We start from the raw sequence: 17,651 nt of genomic DNA on the forward strand, positions 1-17,651 counted from the left end.
TACCCTAAGTGTGCTCCTTTTTATTCCTTCAATTAATTAATTCATCAAAAGCCCTAATTATGTCCTATTTAGATCTTCAAGGCCCAATTTCACATATCTAAACATCTTTAATCATTGCACACACTTGGGAATCACCTTATAATCACAATACCTTGCATCCCTACAAATTTGGAAACATGTTGGTTGGATCGATGTGAATCACATTGGTCCCTACTTTTTCTCCCCAAAATTTGGGATCATGATTTGGTGGTATTGCAATGTTCAAACCTGACTTGGTGTGAAAATATATCATTTCTAGGTTATGATAAAAAAAAATGTTATGGTTTCATACATATAGCCTTTCCTTTCCTCATTTGAAGGATCCATCAACAAGCAATTGAAGGGAACCTCTTGTGAAGTGAAAGTGCAGATTATGTGAAGTCTTCTCAAGCATTCATCAAGTCTACATCAACCATTTTCATTCATCATGGATCAACTTTACATCATTCATTTGCAAGCACGTGTGTGTGACTAGGGTTTTGTCATGTTCATGCCATTTTCATACAACATATGTGATTACATTCAAGAAGCAAAGAATCATTACCAGTCATTGCAGATATGAGGTATACCTTTCCATTATTTATTTCAAGCATTTTCAATATTTCATTCAATGTTGATTCCAAACTGGGGTTTGACTTAGGCAAACCCCTATTCCCAACATTTTTCCCCTTCTTTCTATGTGCAGGAAATAGGTATAGAGTTGTACTCTTCAAATAGGCTTCATTTACAGAAACAAATGAACCCTTTTCGGTGTGCAAAAACTTCAGAGGACTGATGTGATGCTCCTTGGTCTTGACACTTTTTGGGTAATTTTGGGTAGTAGGTCAGATTCAACTCGCATTACTTAGATCCAGCTGTGTGTAAAATTCCCACATCCGTAGCTCACTGTTTTCATGCTTTTATCTCCATTTTTTCAGCATTTTACCTGATTTCAACACTTCAACTTACAAAAGAGGAAATCTCCATCAACCCAAATTCACTTAGCATTCAGTCTCCATCTAATTTATGATTGGATCTAGTGAATTCCCTTTCCTCTTTTTAATGTAATGTCCTTAAGTGAAAAAAAATCTCCAGCGGTCTCTATTCCTTGGGTGAAAACCATAGGGAAATATTTTTTTCATGTTACATTTTGGTGAACCTGACTCCTTACACCTTTAATTCCGATTTTTGTTCTCAGATCCGAGTGTTTATGCAATTTAAAATTCAAATTTTCATTTACAAGTTTGATTTCCATGCAAATTTCAAAAAATTTAGAGGTTAAATTCATTAAAACCTAATTTTTAAATTCAAAATTGAACCTGTGTTTTGCTTAATTTGGAATAATTGTTTTAGATCTGAGTGCTTTTCATATTTCACAATTCAAAATTTCATTTGCACGTTTAATTTTTCAATTAAATTTTAAAATTAAGTGGTTTATTTCAAAAACCCTAATTTTTAAATTTAAAATTAAGCTTGTGATTGGTTTAAATTTTGAATTAGTTATTTCAATTTTTTGTGGTAATTCAAATTCAAAATTTTAATCCTAGATCTCATTGTAAATTAAATTTTAAAATTAAGTGGTTCACTAAAAGGACCCTAATTTTTAAATTAATCTTGTGCATTTCTCAAATTTGCATTAATTACTTCAATTTTCCAAATTTCAACCTTAGATCCAATTTTACTTTTAAATTTTAAATTAAGAGGTTTTTTTCAGAAGACCCCGATTTTAAATTTCAACTTCCTAAGAGGTTGCATAATTTTTCACAATCATTCTTTAATTCAATTTGTGGGTTATTTAAAATATGGTCAATTTACATAAATTAAAGGTTTTTATTCACAAAACCCTAGTTAATTTTCATTAATTTGATTGGATCTAAATTTAAATATTCATCATGGCAATTAATGGATTCGATTTATTTTCTATTTCACATATGATTACTTTTCTTTTTACGTACATTTATAATCATGTACCGGATAATGGCTTCTTTCACTTTATGTTATTTCTTTTCATTCATAGCACTTGGACATATTGCATTTTTAGGATTTCCAAATTTATTACTTTTCATAAATTAGATATCAAAGCTTTAATTTATCATGTACGTTGTGTTATGGTGATGTTTTTGGATCATCTAAAAGATTTTGTAGATCCTAATCCTAAAGATGGAAAACCTAACACTTGTACCTCTCCTAGGGCATCTAATGTGGATGAAGAAAAAGCTAATTCTCCTATCAATGATCTCTATAACGAAGAGAAAGAATTGAAGAGAAACATGGCCCCATCTTCTTCTCATACACATACCCTTGCGCAAGGGAGGCAAGATAAAAAAATTGGTGTTTCCATCTCTCTATATCCTCCTGATTCTCCTAAAGCCTATCTTAGTCATCAAGACATTTGTAGAGAGGATGATGTTATGCATTTCATTCATGATCTCTCTCCCCACATTACATTAAGCAAATATGAGGCCTTAGATGATAAGGCTCTTCCTTCCCAAAAGGACATGCATGATGATAGAAAGGAAAAATCTCCTTTACAAGATATTCCTTCTTCATCCACTAATCCTTTTATTCCCTTCAAACATCCTTACACAACAAATTTCAAATAAATTTATCACAATGTTCCACTGCCTTCTCAATTAAGAAATTCTTATAGGAGTGACTTTAACATAAGATCAAAACAGGGTTTTAGAGGATGAGGACTTGGGAAATTTGAAAAAGGAATTAGAGTCCCTATAAACCCTCATACAAAAATTAGTACAAAAGGCCTATGACATGATCATAAATATCCTACAGATGACCTCTTTAGGATTCGAGACTTTAAAAACCACCTCGAAAGACAAAGGTTGCATCAAGAAGCTAAAAGAGCTTCTTCTTCAAAAGCTCCTTTTTGTTCATTTCATCAAGCTCACGACCATCATGCTGACGATTGTCCTGCTTTTCAAAATTCAATAACATAACTTATCGATAGTGGAAAATTTAAGATCATTTATGGGAATCCTTCTTCTTCTTGTCCTCAATCTCAAAAGAATAAACCTACAACTATTGATGATCAAGAAAAATTGGCAACTAGAATGTTTTGGAAATTGAAATATGACAAGAATGTTGTTTTTCTTTTTGTGAAGTTTAGCATTAAGCATAGAGAAGGAAACAAATATTATCTTTTTCATCATGGTGGTTCTCGTTCTCTTGGAAAGTGTAAAGCATTTAAAGAATTTGTTCAAGAACAATATGATCGTGTGCTTGTATATGTCTTTCAATAGATCTTGATCTCTTCTTAGGTGAAAAGGTACTGCCTTAGCACTTCTCTCACCTTCATGTTGCTCCTCACCCTATGACACAAGTAGATAAATTAATTGGGGGCTCTTTTTCATAATGGGTGGTGCTATTTTAATTTCAAACATCTTGGGGTAGCAGCGTGGTTCACTTTCACATATATTCTATCTCTCATCTTTAAGGTTTCACTATTTCCTTTATGGATGGGATTCTTCATAATTTGATGTCCTTTATCACATAGAGTTGTCCTTCATGTGAATGCATGTGTGTTCCTTGCATAGGAATTATTCTTGGTTTGAAATGACACATCTCTTGTGGATAATCTCTCCTAAGGAAACGTGTGATTTATCCTTGTCTTCTTGCTTGGGGGGAAATGATAGATTCCCCCTTTCTCCCTTCCTCTCTAAAGTTTTATTATTCCCTTTAAGGGTTGCATTTCTCATGCTTTTATATCCTTTATCACATGCCATGGTATATCTTTATGACTAATCTCTCCTTAGTGGAACATGTAAGCTTTCTCTTTCCCTTTATCTCTTAAAATATTTTCTCTTCTATGGAGATGTATTTTACATATATTAAGGTCTTTTCTTACATTGTATATTTATCTATGCGAGTCTATTGTGCATTTGTTCATGTCTAATCTCTTCTTACAAGGGTTTATCATTATTTTTCTCACACTCCCTCTTTGAAGCTCTTTCTTTAAAGTTCCATTATTCATAACTTGATGTCTCATCTTACATGAGATTATCCTTCATGTGAGCACATGTTTGTTCCTTGGTTAGGACATTTCTTTGTTTGAGATGGTATGTCTCTTATGAATAATATTTCTCTAGAAGTTGTGTAAATCTTCTCATTGTCCTTGCACTTGGGGGGCAAAGATTTATCTCTCTTACCCTCTCTAAGGATCTACTTTTCCTTTGTTGAGCGGTGTTTGCTTATAATTTGGTACCATTCCTCATGTGAAGTTGTTGTTTGCTCAAGGATTCTCTCTTATACAAGAGGTGTAAGTCCTTGGCTACAACCTCTTCTTCACTAGGCACGGTATACCTATCATAAACGTACCCCCTCACTTAGCAATAGGAGGAAGGTATGCATTCTTATTCTCCTTCCTTTGTTTTTGTAGAAGATGTTATGTTTGTTCAAAGAAACTCCTCTTGGAGGTAGATGTCTTTTGAGAAAAGATTTCTTCTCCTCCAAGGATCTCCTTTATACTTGTCGCAAGACATCTCTTTTTCAACTATATTATCCTTGCTTGAAGAGTATTCCCTCTATAGCTTGGATTTATGACATTGTTGCCTAAAGGATATCTCCTTGGTGTTGAAGGTTAGGTATCCTTGTTTCTTAGCATCCTCAAGACATCAAAATAAGACTATGATGACATCTTAAGGGGGGGAACCCATAAGACTCCCTTTGTACCATATTGTACTATATTTTTGTATGTCTTGAATGGGGTGTTCATTCTTGAAACTAGAGCAAAACTCTTACACAAGATGCTTCATGCCCAAAACCACACACAACATTTGATATATATCTTAGACGGGGATACACATCACTTGAACTAAAGCAATTTAACTCTTACACAGGATGTCCTCCAAGCTAGGCATGTATCCGTTTCAATTAGGGTTACACATTCTCAAAACCAGAGCAAAACTCTTAAATGAGATGTTCTCAAAGTTGCACATTCGCCTCTTGGCATTAGCGCACACATTTGCACACACAATTGCCCATTGGCATTTGCATTTACATTACATGTCTTGAACATTTTGAAGCACACTTGAAACCAAAGGAAACAAACTCTTATACGGGGTGCTATATACTTGAAACCCTACATCACATGCACACACACACAAGGATGAGTGGAACTAGCGAAATAGGGCTAGACTATTCCTACTCTCCTCCCAAACATGGATCACATGCACACACACACAAGGATGAGTGGAACTTACCTTAAGTGTGCCCCTTTTTATTCCTTCAATTAATTAATTCATCAAAAGCCCTAATTATGTCATACTTTGATCTTCAAGGCCCGATTTCGCACATCTAAACATCTTTAATCATCGCACCCACTTGGGAATCACCTTATAATCATAATACCTTGCATCCCTAAAAATCTGAAAAAAAAGTTGGTCGGATCGATGTAAATCACACCGGTCCCTGCTTTTTCTCCCCAAATTTCAAGATCATGATTTGGCGATATTATAATGTCAAAACCCAACTTGGTGTGAAAATATATCATTTTTAGGTCAGCCTACGATAAAAAACAATGTTAAGGTTTCATGCATATAGCCTTTCCTTTCCTCAATTAAAGGATCCATCAACAAGCAATTGAAGGGAGCCTCTTGTGAAGTGAAAGTGCAGATTATGCGAAGTCTTCTCAAGCATTCATCAAGTCTAGATCAATCATTTTCATTCATTGTGGAGCAACTTTACATTATTCATTTGCAAGCATGTGTGTGCGATTATGGTTTTGTCACGTTCATGCTATTTTCACACAACATATGTGATTACATTCAAGAAGCAAATCATCATTATTAGTCATTGCAGATCTGAGGTATACCAATCCATTATTTATTTCAAGCATTTGCAATATTTCATTCAAGATTGATTCCAAACCTGGGTTTGAATTAGGCAAACCCATATTCCCAACCTTTTACCCTTCTTTCTATTTGCAAGAAATAGGTACAAAGATGTACTCTTAAGAATAAGCTTCATTTACAGAGATGAATCAACCCTTTTTAGCGCACAGAAAGTTTGGAGGACCGATGTGATGCACCGTGGTTTTGACACTTTTTGTGCAATTTCTAGGAGCAGGTTCGATTCAACTTACATTACTTAAATCCAGGTGTGTACAAAAGTCCCACATCTGTCGCTTGCTGTTTTCATGTTTTTACCTTCTTTTTTCAACATTTTACCTAATTTCAGCACTTCAACTTACAAAAGAGGAAATCCCCATCAACCCAAATTCACTTAGCATTTAGTCTTCATCTGAATTATGACTAGACCTAGTGGATTCTCTTTCCTCTTTTGAATGTAATGTCCCTAAGTGAAAAAAAATCTAGCGATCTCCATTCCTTGTGTGGAAACCCTAGGGATATATATATATATATATATATATATATATATATATCTTCTTGTTCATTCCATTTCTTCTACTATATATCTTTATCTCTTTATTACTCTCTACCTCCCTCTCACTATCTCTCTTTCTCTTTCTCTTTCCATCCATATCTCTCTACCTCTACCCCCTTCTCTTTATCTCTCCCCTATCCATCACTATCTCTCTATCTATATTATTTCCTCTCTCCCTTTCTGTTTATTTAGTTCTCTCTCTCTCTCTCTCTCTCTCTCTCTCACACACACACACACACACACACACACACACACACATTCAGTTAATCTCGTTTACTTTCTCTCTATTTCCTTCTCACTCCTCTCTATCTCTTTCTATCCATATCTTTCTCCACCTCTATCTCCCTAAATCTCTATCTCTTTCCCTATCCATGTCTATCTCTCTATACTATTGAGACTTTTGTTGCACAAAAAAACACTTACCAAATGGTCTACAAACTGACCTCATGTACACAAATATATACAAAAATAGACCAAAAAAAAAGTTACTAATTGACCTTCCACACCTCTTCAACATAACCATGACACACCAAGATACAATTGCTAATTTAAATTGTCAATGATACTATAATTTATTAAATAAAAAAAATTGCAATACCTAACAAACCTCAATATTAACAGTCATATAATATTAACAGTTATATGATACTTACTTTGTGCACAATCCAATTGTGTCTCAAAATAATATCTACCAATTTTAGTCCTAAGCGGGACCAGGTGATTTCTTGCTTTAATTACAACAGTTAGTCCCTCAAATGGATAGTAATGGAGCATAGCATTCTTCACATCGCCCTAAAAACTCCTTTTTCACATTCACATTCTATTTTTTAAACAACCACCGATCCAAAATTTACATTATATAATCGCCAGTTATTTTCTTTGCACTCCACCCTCCATTGATTTGATTCTTTTTTGATAATTCATTCCTTTGTTTTCCTTCATTCAACAGGAGAGGGCATGGCCGCCGAGAGGTATTAATCAATGTATTTCTTCGTCTGGTCTCTTGGTTTCGAAACGCTTCATTTATGATGGGTTTTATAAAAATTAGACTTCTTTTTAACCCTTTTCTTAACACTTTTGTCTGAGAATACCCAATTGTTGATTGGAGAAAACCACTCAATTCATCAGTAACTTATATATGCTTTCAATTCCAAAGCACCCATTTTGTAAAGATTTTTTTTTCTTTTGTTTTCCAGGTTATGAGAAATAGAAACCCTTTTTTATTGAATCTGTTCTTCCCCATTAGGGTCTGTGATTGATCTCTTTGCAATTCTGTAAATTTATACCCCCTTTTTTTCACAATTACTAGGTTGTAATTCAGATTTGATTTGAGGTCATTAATTGAGGAATTAGATCAAGCTATGGCAAAAAAAAGAAAGTCTGAGAACACCGGATTGGATGAGGTTGAGAAAACCATGTATAACACATTCTGCAGTGCTGCCAATTCACTGTCACAGCTTTATACGCAGGCCCAGAATCAGCAAAAGATTGCTTTTCAAGCTGGAGAGCGGCATGGCCTGGTAAGTATTGGAATTTTGAGTTATTTGATCAATTTTTAGTTGACTCTTTGTATTTTGTATTATAACATTGCCTGAATGGCTTAGGTAATTTGTGGGGATTGCCTTTTGTTAGAAGGTTTTTGTATTTCTGAAACTTTTTTTTGTTTAATAAGTTGTTGGGTATTAGTCGGTATTTGCAGATTCTACATGTTGGATGTAATTTGTTATGGGGTGGTCTGTTTTATTAAATATGAATATGTTTTGGTTAGTATTAGTTGGGATCTAATCGACTTTAGTTTTCTCATGACAATAGGTTAAATTTGGTCATTTTAGATTCTTTTTTAAGGCGTTGTAAATCTTGGGTACGGTTATTGTTCCCCTTTAACACAGTTTGGGGGTAACCTTGGACAATTACACAATCATAATTGTTACACCACAACCTCACCATATTTCTCCTAGAGTTATGGGCTACCCTACTGCAGTTCGGGGATTGGAACCTGTGTCATAGACTCTCAATAATGTCGTCAATCCCCTTTACACCACAGCACATTGGAGCGGTTATGAGAAGTTAGTTCGGGCATCTTATAAAGTATTATTAAATATAGATTAGAAGTTTTTGGTGAACTGCTTATGATCATGAGATTCTAATGGTGGTTTTTATATTATAGGAGAAACTATACCAGTGGGTACTGAGGTCACAAGAATCAGGTTCGAGATTAACAGTGGCAGAAGTCTTTGGCTATCTTCAGGTTTGCAGGAGATCTTGTACTCCTTTGGTGTTTAATTAAGTTATACATTTCATAATTTATAATCTTTCAGCCTTGATGGATTTATTAGTTTTAATGATTTGCAAACTGCATGTTATCTGGTATATGGAGAGTTCGAATAACTATATTTTGTCATGATGCCTGAAAGATAAAATACTGTATCTGTCACTTGCCAAGATTGTATTTTCTGTTCAGAAAAGCTAGTACATTTAATATGGATTTCTTGATATAAAATGACTAATTTTAGCATATAAGGTTTGTAGGAAATGTAAATAATTGTAGCTAAATGTATAATTAACTAGGTACATGTCTGTAAGTGGGAGCTATGATGTTCTTGGTATTTTGTGTGGTTGGTAGAAGAGAAACAATTTGCTGGTCTAGAAACTTTACATTTTCCACTGTTGCTGATTTGATTCTTGGGATGCCTGTGAGGATTGGCTAGGAAATACCCATTGCAGATAGGATTTTTAAAAATTTGTGAAATCAAATTTTAGCCAATATGCCCTTGATATGCGGAACATGTAAAGAAGTGGAAAGGAGAAACACATCCGATGGTGATTGAGATGTACTCAAGTAGAAGTGGTTCGCTTGCAGGTACTTGTTATGTATTTATAATACAACAAAGTGATTGATTATTTGTATTTCCCCTATTAGCACAGTTTTCTGTTGATACATTGGAATATTAAATTTCAGTGTATTACAAGGACACCTCCACCCCCTCCCCCCCCATATCGGGGAAGAGGATGTTTCTGAGATTTGAGGACGTGGGGGATGTCACATTGCTGTTCCACGACCTCCGCTAATGACCTGTAGATGTTTCTGGGATGCCCTTCTCAAGAAGGGGACATTTTTTGGGACATCCCCCCTGATTTGAGATGGGGGGACTTCTAAGTGTCCTTCATCGTAAAAGTCCATTTGAAAAAATCATAGTGTTTTTGAAGTGTGTGACAAATCCTAACCCTAATGGTCTATGGGCCCCAATCAAACCCTAAACACTCACAAAAAACTTTTAAATAAGCATCTAAGCATCATTCCTATCTCTGAGAGAGAAGGATTGAGAATGGTTGCGAGGGCAGAAATGGTAAGAGGAAGAGCAAGTGTGAAGAGTGACATCAATCCACTGTTAAATTAAAGGATTTAAAGCTTAAAGCCTCACGGTAGGCTTTCTTCATGACTTTTTTATTTATTTATTTTGGGCCAATAATGGTTCAAATCCCTACTGAGGTGTTATTGTTGTTGTGTTCATGTTGGGAATGTGGTCCACTGTTTGTGGCCTTGCTGGTTCATTGCTTTGGTCAAAAGCGTTTACCAAAAAAAATTTACTATTTATGGCTAACAAATTTAGTAATTAATTTAGGCCCTAGGGCTTTACAAGATTTCATCTTTTTTGTATTCTTTTTGCTTTGTGCTTTATGTGAATCAAAGTAAGAAAAACAAAAGCAGAATGCTTGTTTGATGAAGGTTGAAGAGTATCCTCCACTTTTGCACTTTGTGACCTAAAGTAGGAAAATCAAAAAGAAAATCCTTATGTCTTGAGCTTGTGCATAATTTATTATTTGATGACATTATGACATGCATGGTAACCACAAATTTTGTTTCATGCAGTGTCACTATTAGTCCTTTTCACAACATGAATAAAGAAGAGGATCACAAAGAGCCTATGGAGGTTCAACTAGAGACTCTAAGCACAAATGAGGAGGGCTGAAGCAACTAGTTCTATTGGTAGCGCACATTTCAATTGCCCTTCCAAATTATTAGAGGATTTTGCCAAAGGTCCCTTTGATAAGAAGTCGTTTTTAAAACAATTTGCCACTTAATTGCAAGCAAAACTTGGGTCATCAATGGTGGCACTAGGTGATAGAGATGCTATTTTTGTCAGCTTGAATTTCAAGGCAGCATCACAAAAGTTAATGGACACCTCCTTAATGTGACTAGGAAAGGTGTAGGAATTTGTGCAAGAGTCACTTTAAAAGAATTGAAATAAATAAAATTTGGGCTTATTTTGGTGACCAAAGCCTTGTACTTGCCACTTTACCATTGAGGGCTCCTACGCCTACTCCTAGTACTACTCAGAGCACCCTAGATCCATGAGTTTCAGCTTGTTCTACTTATGTTTTTCTCACTAGTTGAGGGGCAATTGCAGCAGAGTCTAAGGGGAAATGTAGGATGAACACTACTGATAATACAAACGTTGTGGTAGTGTTACTCAATGTGCAAATTAGAGATGAGGTAGATAATTTGCCAATGGCATTCCATTCAATGTGGCTTGCTCTCCTTATTATAAAGAAGTTGTGACAAAAATAATCAGAGTAGGACCATCATATGTGCCACAAGGCCAGACAAAATTGAGGACAACAATTTTAGATAAGAACTATTCCGAGATCACTATTTTAATGAAGAAAATGAAATCATGCAGGGTCACTAGTGGATTCAACATATTCTTGCATGGGTGGATTGATATTTGGCATTATCCACTCATCAACATTATGATCACATGTACAGAGGTCTCTTACTTCCATAGAGTTATGTAATGACCCTTATATTATGTTCATATATATATATATGACATTATTATTATTAAAAAAAATATTATTATTCCCAAATTAATATTAAAAGAGTTATCCACAATATTAGTATTACATATATCAAATTTATTTGTTATCAATGCACCGGTTTAAATATTGGCATAGGGTACCGTCCAAGGAGTCACGTCCCTTGGAAAGGACGTGGCTGCTCAGAGACTTCAAATACTTTTGACCTCCCCCAGCGTAAGAGGGGGAAAAATGAAAATATGGAGGAAAGAAAGAGTTTTTACAGTCATTAAGGCAGGGACGTCTTACAGGTATGTGGTTATCTACAGCATCACATGCTGCTGTCCACTGTTAATACAGCCAGCGCTTCTGATATAATTAATAACATGAATACTGTTTAATATGGATGATACAATTTAATATTGCTAATACAATTAATACAACTAATACAACATGCATTAACAGTCATTTTTAAGTTCATATCAGACATAAGATTATAAAGTAAATCTGATTCAATAATGTTACTGATAGGAAATAAGATAATACTTGAAACTAACATTACTACTATAACAAAAAGGTGTTTAATATGAAGTTAATATTCCTAACACATAATAGAGCTAATATCATGTAAATTATGGAATATAATACTGTCATAATATGTACATTGATTTTTTATCACTTATACTATATATATATATATACAATGGTGAAGAAGGGTGTGAGAGCATTGCAAGAGAGGTACAACGTATGAGCATCCTTCTAGATACGCCACCTTAAAGTGGGACAAGATGAGCCCATAGAGGCCAAAGGAGTACAAAGGAAGAAATACTTTCTAGGGCACTTTCTGTAATCTTTCCCCTCTTCTACACCATGGTTCACAAATACAAGAAGTAAAATTGTTAAGGTATTAGGATGATGACTAGATGAGGGTCAAAGGCAACTTATTGTTGAAGTGAATCAAGCATAAGAGATGAGAGGTTGATATGATGGAGGGGAATAGTGTAAAGCCCTCACTAGGTACGCCACCTCATGATGATGGTTGAGGACCATTGGTTAAGGACCACATGAGGCTACAGAGGATAAGGTTTTGCTGCTGGGCCTAGGGTAGAGGATACTTGGGGCACCTCATCATGTCTTCCAACTCAATCCTCATTATGGTTGAGTATCCATGTAATTATTGATATTGGCTATGTAGATCAATATATACATATCCTAACCCTAGAATTGGATGTATTTCATGTGTTATATCTACATTGTTGTCTAATCTCATTGCGGGTTTTGGAAAACAGGCTTATCTCATCTTATTCTTAAACGAAGATTATCTCCCTAACTATGTTTGCTCTTGTTTCATTCTAGATTTGTGAATTTAGGGCAAAGTATAAGGTGATCCCAAAAGGGGACATTACACACAAGGATGTTGATTTTTAGTTCCAAATCCTTAGATATGCTGTTGAATAGATTGGGCAAGAGAATGTGGTGCAAGTAGTGATAGATGTAGCATATGTGTGTAAATTAGTAGGGAAATTGATTGAGGCAGCCTATAGGCATACTTGGTGGACTCCTTGATGGGTGCATGCCATGAATAATGTAGTCAAGGACATGGGCAAAATTAGATGGATCAAAGATGTGGTTATTGATGCTAGAGATGTGTAGATGTTTACTTGAAACAGCCATACTTCATAGTCACGCTTTATGACTTTCTCTAATAAGGAGTTTTTGAAACCTATCACTCTTTACCACCATTAGCATTCTACAATGAGCGCATTGGCTATGAGAGAAGCCCAACACTCCCTGGCACATGAATAATGTAGATTGAATTTGAAGTGTCATGTGCAAAGGCTTGGCAAAATTACTCCTTTACATGATGTTGACGTGAAAGCAAGGTTCTTGAAGGCCATTCAAAATATGTATGATTTTACATAGGTCAACATCATTCATACTAAGTGGGAAAAATTTGCGGATATTCAAAAGAGGCCAAGATGGATAGGGAGAATATGGCATTGAGGGATCCTATTCTATGGTGGACTATGCATTGGCCTAATTCTTTAACTACTACACTAGCTAGTTTGTCTACTGTTCTAGGTTTCTAGTTCTTCTACCATTGAGAGGAATTGGTCTACTTATAGTTTCATCTACTTTGTTAAAAGGAATTGACTTACCTCTAGGAGAGTGCTGAAGCTTGTAGCCATATATAGTGCCTTGGATCTCATTGACTGCAACACACTTATGTAGAAGGAGAGTCCGGTAGCACGATGGGATGTAGATCCAAAGGAGCCAACGCAGGTTGTCGAAGTGGTAGCACAAATAGGGTTAACTGGTATAGTTGTGAAGGATCTTGAACTTGAGGAGTTCGACATGGACTTTGGGGATAAGTGATGATTTGAGCCATTGGGCCATTCATCAATTGCATTTTGAATGTAATCATCACTTTGAATATAATAAAAATATTAGATATTCAGCTTTTTCATTGTTCATTCAATTCAATATCAAATTTGTTCAAGTATTTGAAAGTTTTGTATGTTATTCCTTGTATATTTTCTTATAACTATGTTTTGAAGTACTACATATATTTGTGCAGTTATCCCCTTGTTGTCCCCAAATCTAGGCCCTTGGTCACCCTGTCCTCGAAACCTTAGTCACCGCATTCGGCAAATTTCTGCCTTCAGGTTTGAAATTCACCGAACTTGTGTTATTCCTTGTATATTTTCTTATAACTATGTCTTGAAGTACTACATATATTTGTGCTGTTATCCCCTTGTTGTCCCCAAATCTAGGCCCTTGGTCCCCCTGTCCTCGAAACCTTGGTCACCGCATTCGGTTAATTTCTGCCTTCAGGTTCAAAATTTGCCGAACTTCAAAAACGTTAATGAAATTCGCAAAAAATCGGATCATATTCGTATGGAAAAAAAGATGACGTGTTTTCAGAAAAATATTTTTAAGTCTCGCATTTTATTTTTATCCTAATTGAAGCTCTTCGTGCTCGCTGTTCCTCTGCCGTGAGCCCCTGACTAGCCGCTGTTATTCCCATGCCCAGCTGCGACTGTTTCTGTTGTGTTTGCAGTGTGGTGCTTTCCCTCGCATCCAGCCGTGACTGTTTCTGTTGCGTTTGCAGTGACAACTGTTTCTGTCACGTTTGCAGTGCAATGCTTTCTCTTGTGTTCGATTAGGATTTCCTGACATTAAAGTTTTATTTATTTATTGTTTTCATTTAATGTGTGGAGGGTTAAATTTATTTATTGTTTAATAATTTAGATTTTTATCCAATTGATTATTAAATTTAAGGATTAATAGCCTCCTCATTTATTTATAAATAAAACAATAAATAAATTTAATGTAAGGAGGATATTAATGCTTTATTTATTTAATGTGAGTAGGATATTTATTTATTGTTTTATAATTTCAATTTATATTAAATTTTTATTAAAAATTAATATCTAATATATTTAATTGATTATTATTTTAATTTATTTTTAATCTTTTTATAGTGATTTCAAATCTATTTTTCAATCTTAAACTATTTCGAAATATATTACTTATATTTAAATAATTTTTTTATATAAGGCAAATTTAATGTCGAATTTTTTACTCTTGCCGAACTTCATCTGAATTTTATGGTTGCTGAACTCGAATTCAAATTCGAATGCGGTGACTTAGCTCGAAACCCATCTCCACCATCCCCTTGTCCTCCCATCTTGAGACTCCATGGAACATAGATAATAATCATATGGATATGTTTTGAAGATATACATATCAACAAAATGTTAGTGGAGAAAGACAAAAGTTGGAAGATGGCATGGATTGAAAGCAAAAAATTTGGCTAACAAAAGTGAACATCTATTAATGGAAGGGAAGAACCTTTTCAGTGATTACAGGAGAAGAAAAAATGTTGAACCTTGGATACAAATTAAGCTAAAGAGCCTGCATTGCAAGACAGGCGTCCTTTTTAATCTAACACAAGATATAAAATGGGGTAACATAAAACATTCGTTTGTTACTTGCATTTGTACGCCAATTATTTTATGGTGTATGTATTTCTATTCTGATTTATGGCAGGGGTCTGCATTGATTGATGTCAGATAGAGGTCCATATCTAGAGACACAGAACTTAGGAAGCAAGATATAGCACTACAATTATGAAGAGTAGAGAGAGTGTTGATAAAAAAGTGTTGCCATTTACATTATGAGTAGTGTTGAAGATATTGTTAAGCACAGGCTAGGGGGATAGATGTAGAATGATGAATTTTTTTGTAATTAAACATTTATTGTGTTACCTAGGGTTATATTTGAGAGTAAACGACTCATTCATAAGAGATTTTATGAAGTGTTTGGAATGTATTGGGTTGACTGATCATAAATTAATGTGCTGATCTAACTGTTTAGTTTGCCTGATTCTATGTAGAAATGCAAACTTTATATGACCATGCCTTAGTTAATTAGCCCCATTGTTTTTTGTCAATTCTCCTTTGACACAATTTATTTGCACATATTAACCTTTGCTTCTCTAGTTAGGTTTGTATGTTCAATCCTTTCCAAGGAAGGATTATAAACATGTTTTCTTTTTCACCTAAATATAGATACTCTTGCAGTCACTGTTAGTGTTTCAAGATTTATCAACATAACAGAGTAGTTCATTGCTTATTTGTTGGTCCATACAAAGTAATTTAGCAGATACATATGATAATATGTATCATAAAAGATTTTTGTTGAATTTTGTTTCTGATATACTGTAAGACCTTTTCATTTTTAATAATATAAGTGTGCCCAAGGTTTTGCTCTGCTAAATGCTTTTATTAAATGTAATACTGCAGAATGAACTTGATTATGGAGGAGATGTTGAAGTACCTACGTTGCCAGCATCACAATTTCAAAATCAATCTCATAGTCAGCAACAAAACTCGTTTCCATTGATCAATAGTCAAACATTATCTGGAGTATCTAGTCAGGCAATTAGCGGGCAGGGAACCAGAATGGTTCTCTCAGACCAGAACAAAAATTCTGTATTTTCAAATGCACTTTCAAGTCCCGTCAGGAGGAGTCTTCAACCATTTCATATGGCACAAGGGGGCTACTGTTCTGGAAGCAACGCATCACAAGTAATAAATGGAGGGAGGAGGGTTGGACATCCAACAGATCAAGTTAACGTAGGATTTCAGGGAGGAGGCCCTCTGGCTAGTCCACAGGATGGGGAACTTAGTGGAATGAATACTATGGTTGCATCGTGTAATATTTATGGGCAAGCTCATCAAAATCGAGAGTCCAATTCGTATTGTGAGACTGATTCAACTATGGACATGCATGCAGAGAGTCCTGCCCGTGGATTTTACCAATGAAGCAAGGGGATGCTTTTAAGGTGCTGCTGTCGCATGCATGAAGCTGGGTTATGGTTTGCAACAATTTATCAGACCTCGTAGCTTACTTTATGCAAATTGCATTGCTAGGTAATGATGATGAATGGATGAAGGAAGGAAGATCTAAGGTTGGGCTTTTGAAAATTGTCTTAGAAGATATAATTTCACATGAATTTTTGGTGCTTAGTTGAGGGGTCTAATTGGATAAAGTATCTATGAGGTGTCCATGTTGTGTGCTCAGCAAGTGATTCTAGTTTCAGTGCATTTCAAGTTGAAAATATATGGGCAAGATGTATAAACTTTTTCTCTTAATATATCACTTATTGTTTTGTGCTGGTCAAGCATGGGTTGATTTAAATGAGTAGTCTCTTGGTTTATATTGTATGCTGTTAACTGCAATATATATAATAATTTGAATATTATTTTAGCCACGCTTCTTGATGGATTATTTATCAAAAGTCGTCTTTTGAAAGTATTTATTAACATAACGTTTGATTTCTTTTTTCTTTTTCTTTTCACAAGTACAGTGGTGTCTCTGTCGTATGGAGTGCACTTGGTTCAACCTGTATTTATGTAACTATGTTCTAGGAAATAGCCTTCCTTGACTGAGTAAATGCATAATGTATATGCAACACTTGATTTATGTGGTATGGAGTGTGCTTTATGGGATGCTTCATTTCTGCTTTGGATGACTCCTTTGCATTCCAAGTAGATGCATTATGCTGATGTGTCGTCATTGTTCAAATTTGCCAAAAAGACCTGAGATTATGTTTTTTGTAACTCAGATGCAGTAATCACAGGCTATGCGAGAGGCTGATTTTTTATTCTAAGGCAATAATTCTACACCTATGTGAAGCTTAAAGTGTATTTGAATGTGTTTCTTCTCCATATTGTTCTTTCACATGTTTAGTTGACATTTTATGCTATGTGGACATTTTTATTCTTTAGGCAACTGGGAATTATGGAGAAACCATATGAATGGGGTGTGAATTTGGAGACTCGAGGCATAATATGCTATGAGCTTGAATTAAGGTATGCGCTTCATGTAATCAAAGGTATGCTGTTTTTTTATTACTTGCTGCTCCAACC

At 35.0% G+C, this 17,651-nt stretch overlaps 1 protein-coding gene across 3 annotated transcripts; it reads left to right on the top strand.

The window, feature by feature from the left end:
* The first annotated feature begins 7,187 nt into the window (after positions 1 to 7,187).
* LOC131037302 (uncharacterized) lies at positions 7,188 to 17,397 on the top strand. Of its 3 annotated transcripts, XR_009372106.1 has the most exons (5): positions 7,188 to 7,388; positions 7,739 to 7,937; positions 8,585 to 8,665; positions 16,023 to 16,652; positions 17,348 to 17,397. XR_009372106.1 is itself a non-coding variant. In XM_057969382.2 (4 exons), exons 2-4 carry the CDS (start codon positions 7,779 to 7,781, stop codon positions 16,542 to 16,544), a joined length of 762 nt encoding a protein of 253 aa, XP_057825365.1. In that variant the 5' UTR covers positions 7,189 to 7,388; positions 7,727 to 7,778; the 3' UTR covers positions 16,545 to 16,903. The 3 variants fall into 3 exon arrangements, 2 of the variants coding, with proteins under 2 accessions (XP_057825365.1, XP_057825366.2); XM_057969382.2 differs by lacking the exon at positions 17,348 to 17,397 and having other exon boundaries at positions 7,189 to 7,388; positions 7,727 to 7,937; positions 16,023 to 16,903; XM_057969383.2 differs by lacking the exon at positions 17,348 to 17,397 and having other exon boundaries at positions 7,189 to 7,388; positions 16,023 to 16,903.
* The last annotated feature ends 254 nt before the right edge of the window (positions 17,398 to 17,651 follow it).

The sequence above is a fragment of the Cryptomeria japonica genome, chromosome 3, assembly GCF_030272615.1.
Source record: "Cryptomeria japonica chromosome 3, Sugi_1.0, whole genome shotgun sequence".
In the NCBI taxonomy this organism is placed as follows: Eukaryota; Viridiplantae; Streptophyta; class Pinopsida; order Cupressales; family Cupressaceae; genus Cryptomeria; species Cryptomeria japonica.

Bases quoted from the DNA above. Each gene is read 5' to 3' on its own strand.
- LOC131037302 (XM_057969383.2), top strand. The intron at 7,938-8,584 runs GTAAGTATTGGA...TTTATATTATAG, and splicing joins CTGGAGAGCGGCATGGCCTG to GAGAAACTATACCAGTGGGT. The intron at 8,666-16,022 runs GTTTGCAGGAGA...GTAATACTGCAG, and splicing joins AAGTCTTTGGCTATCTTCAG to AATGAACTTGATTATGGAGG.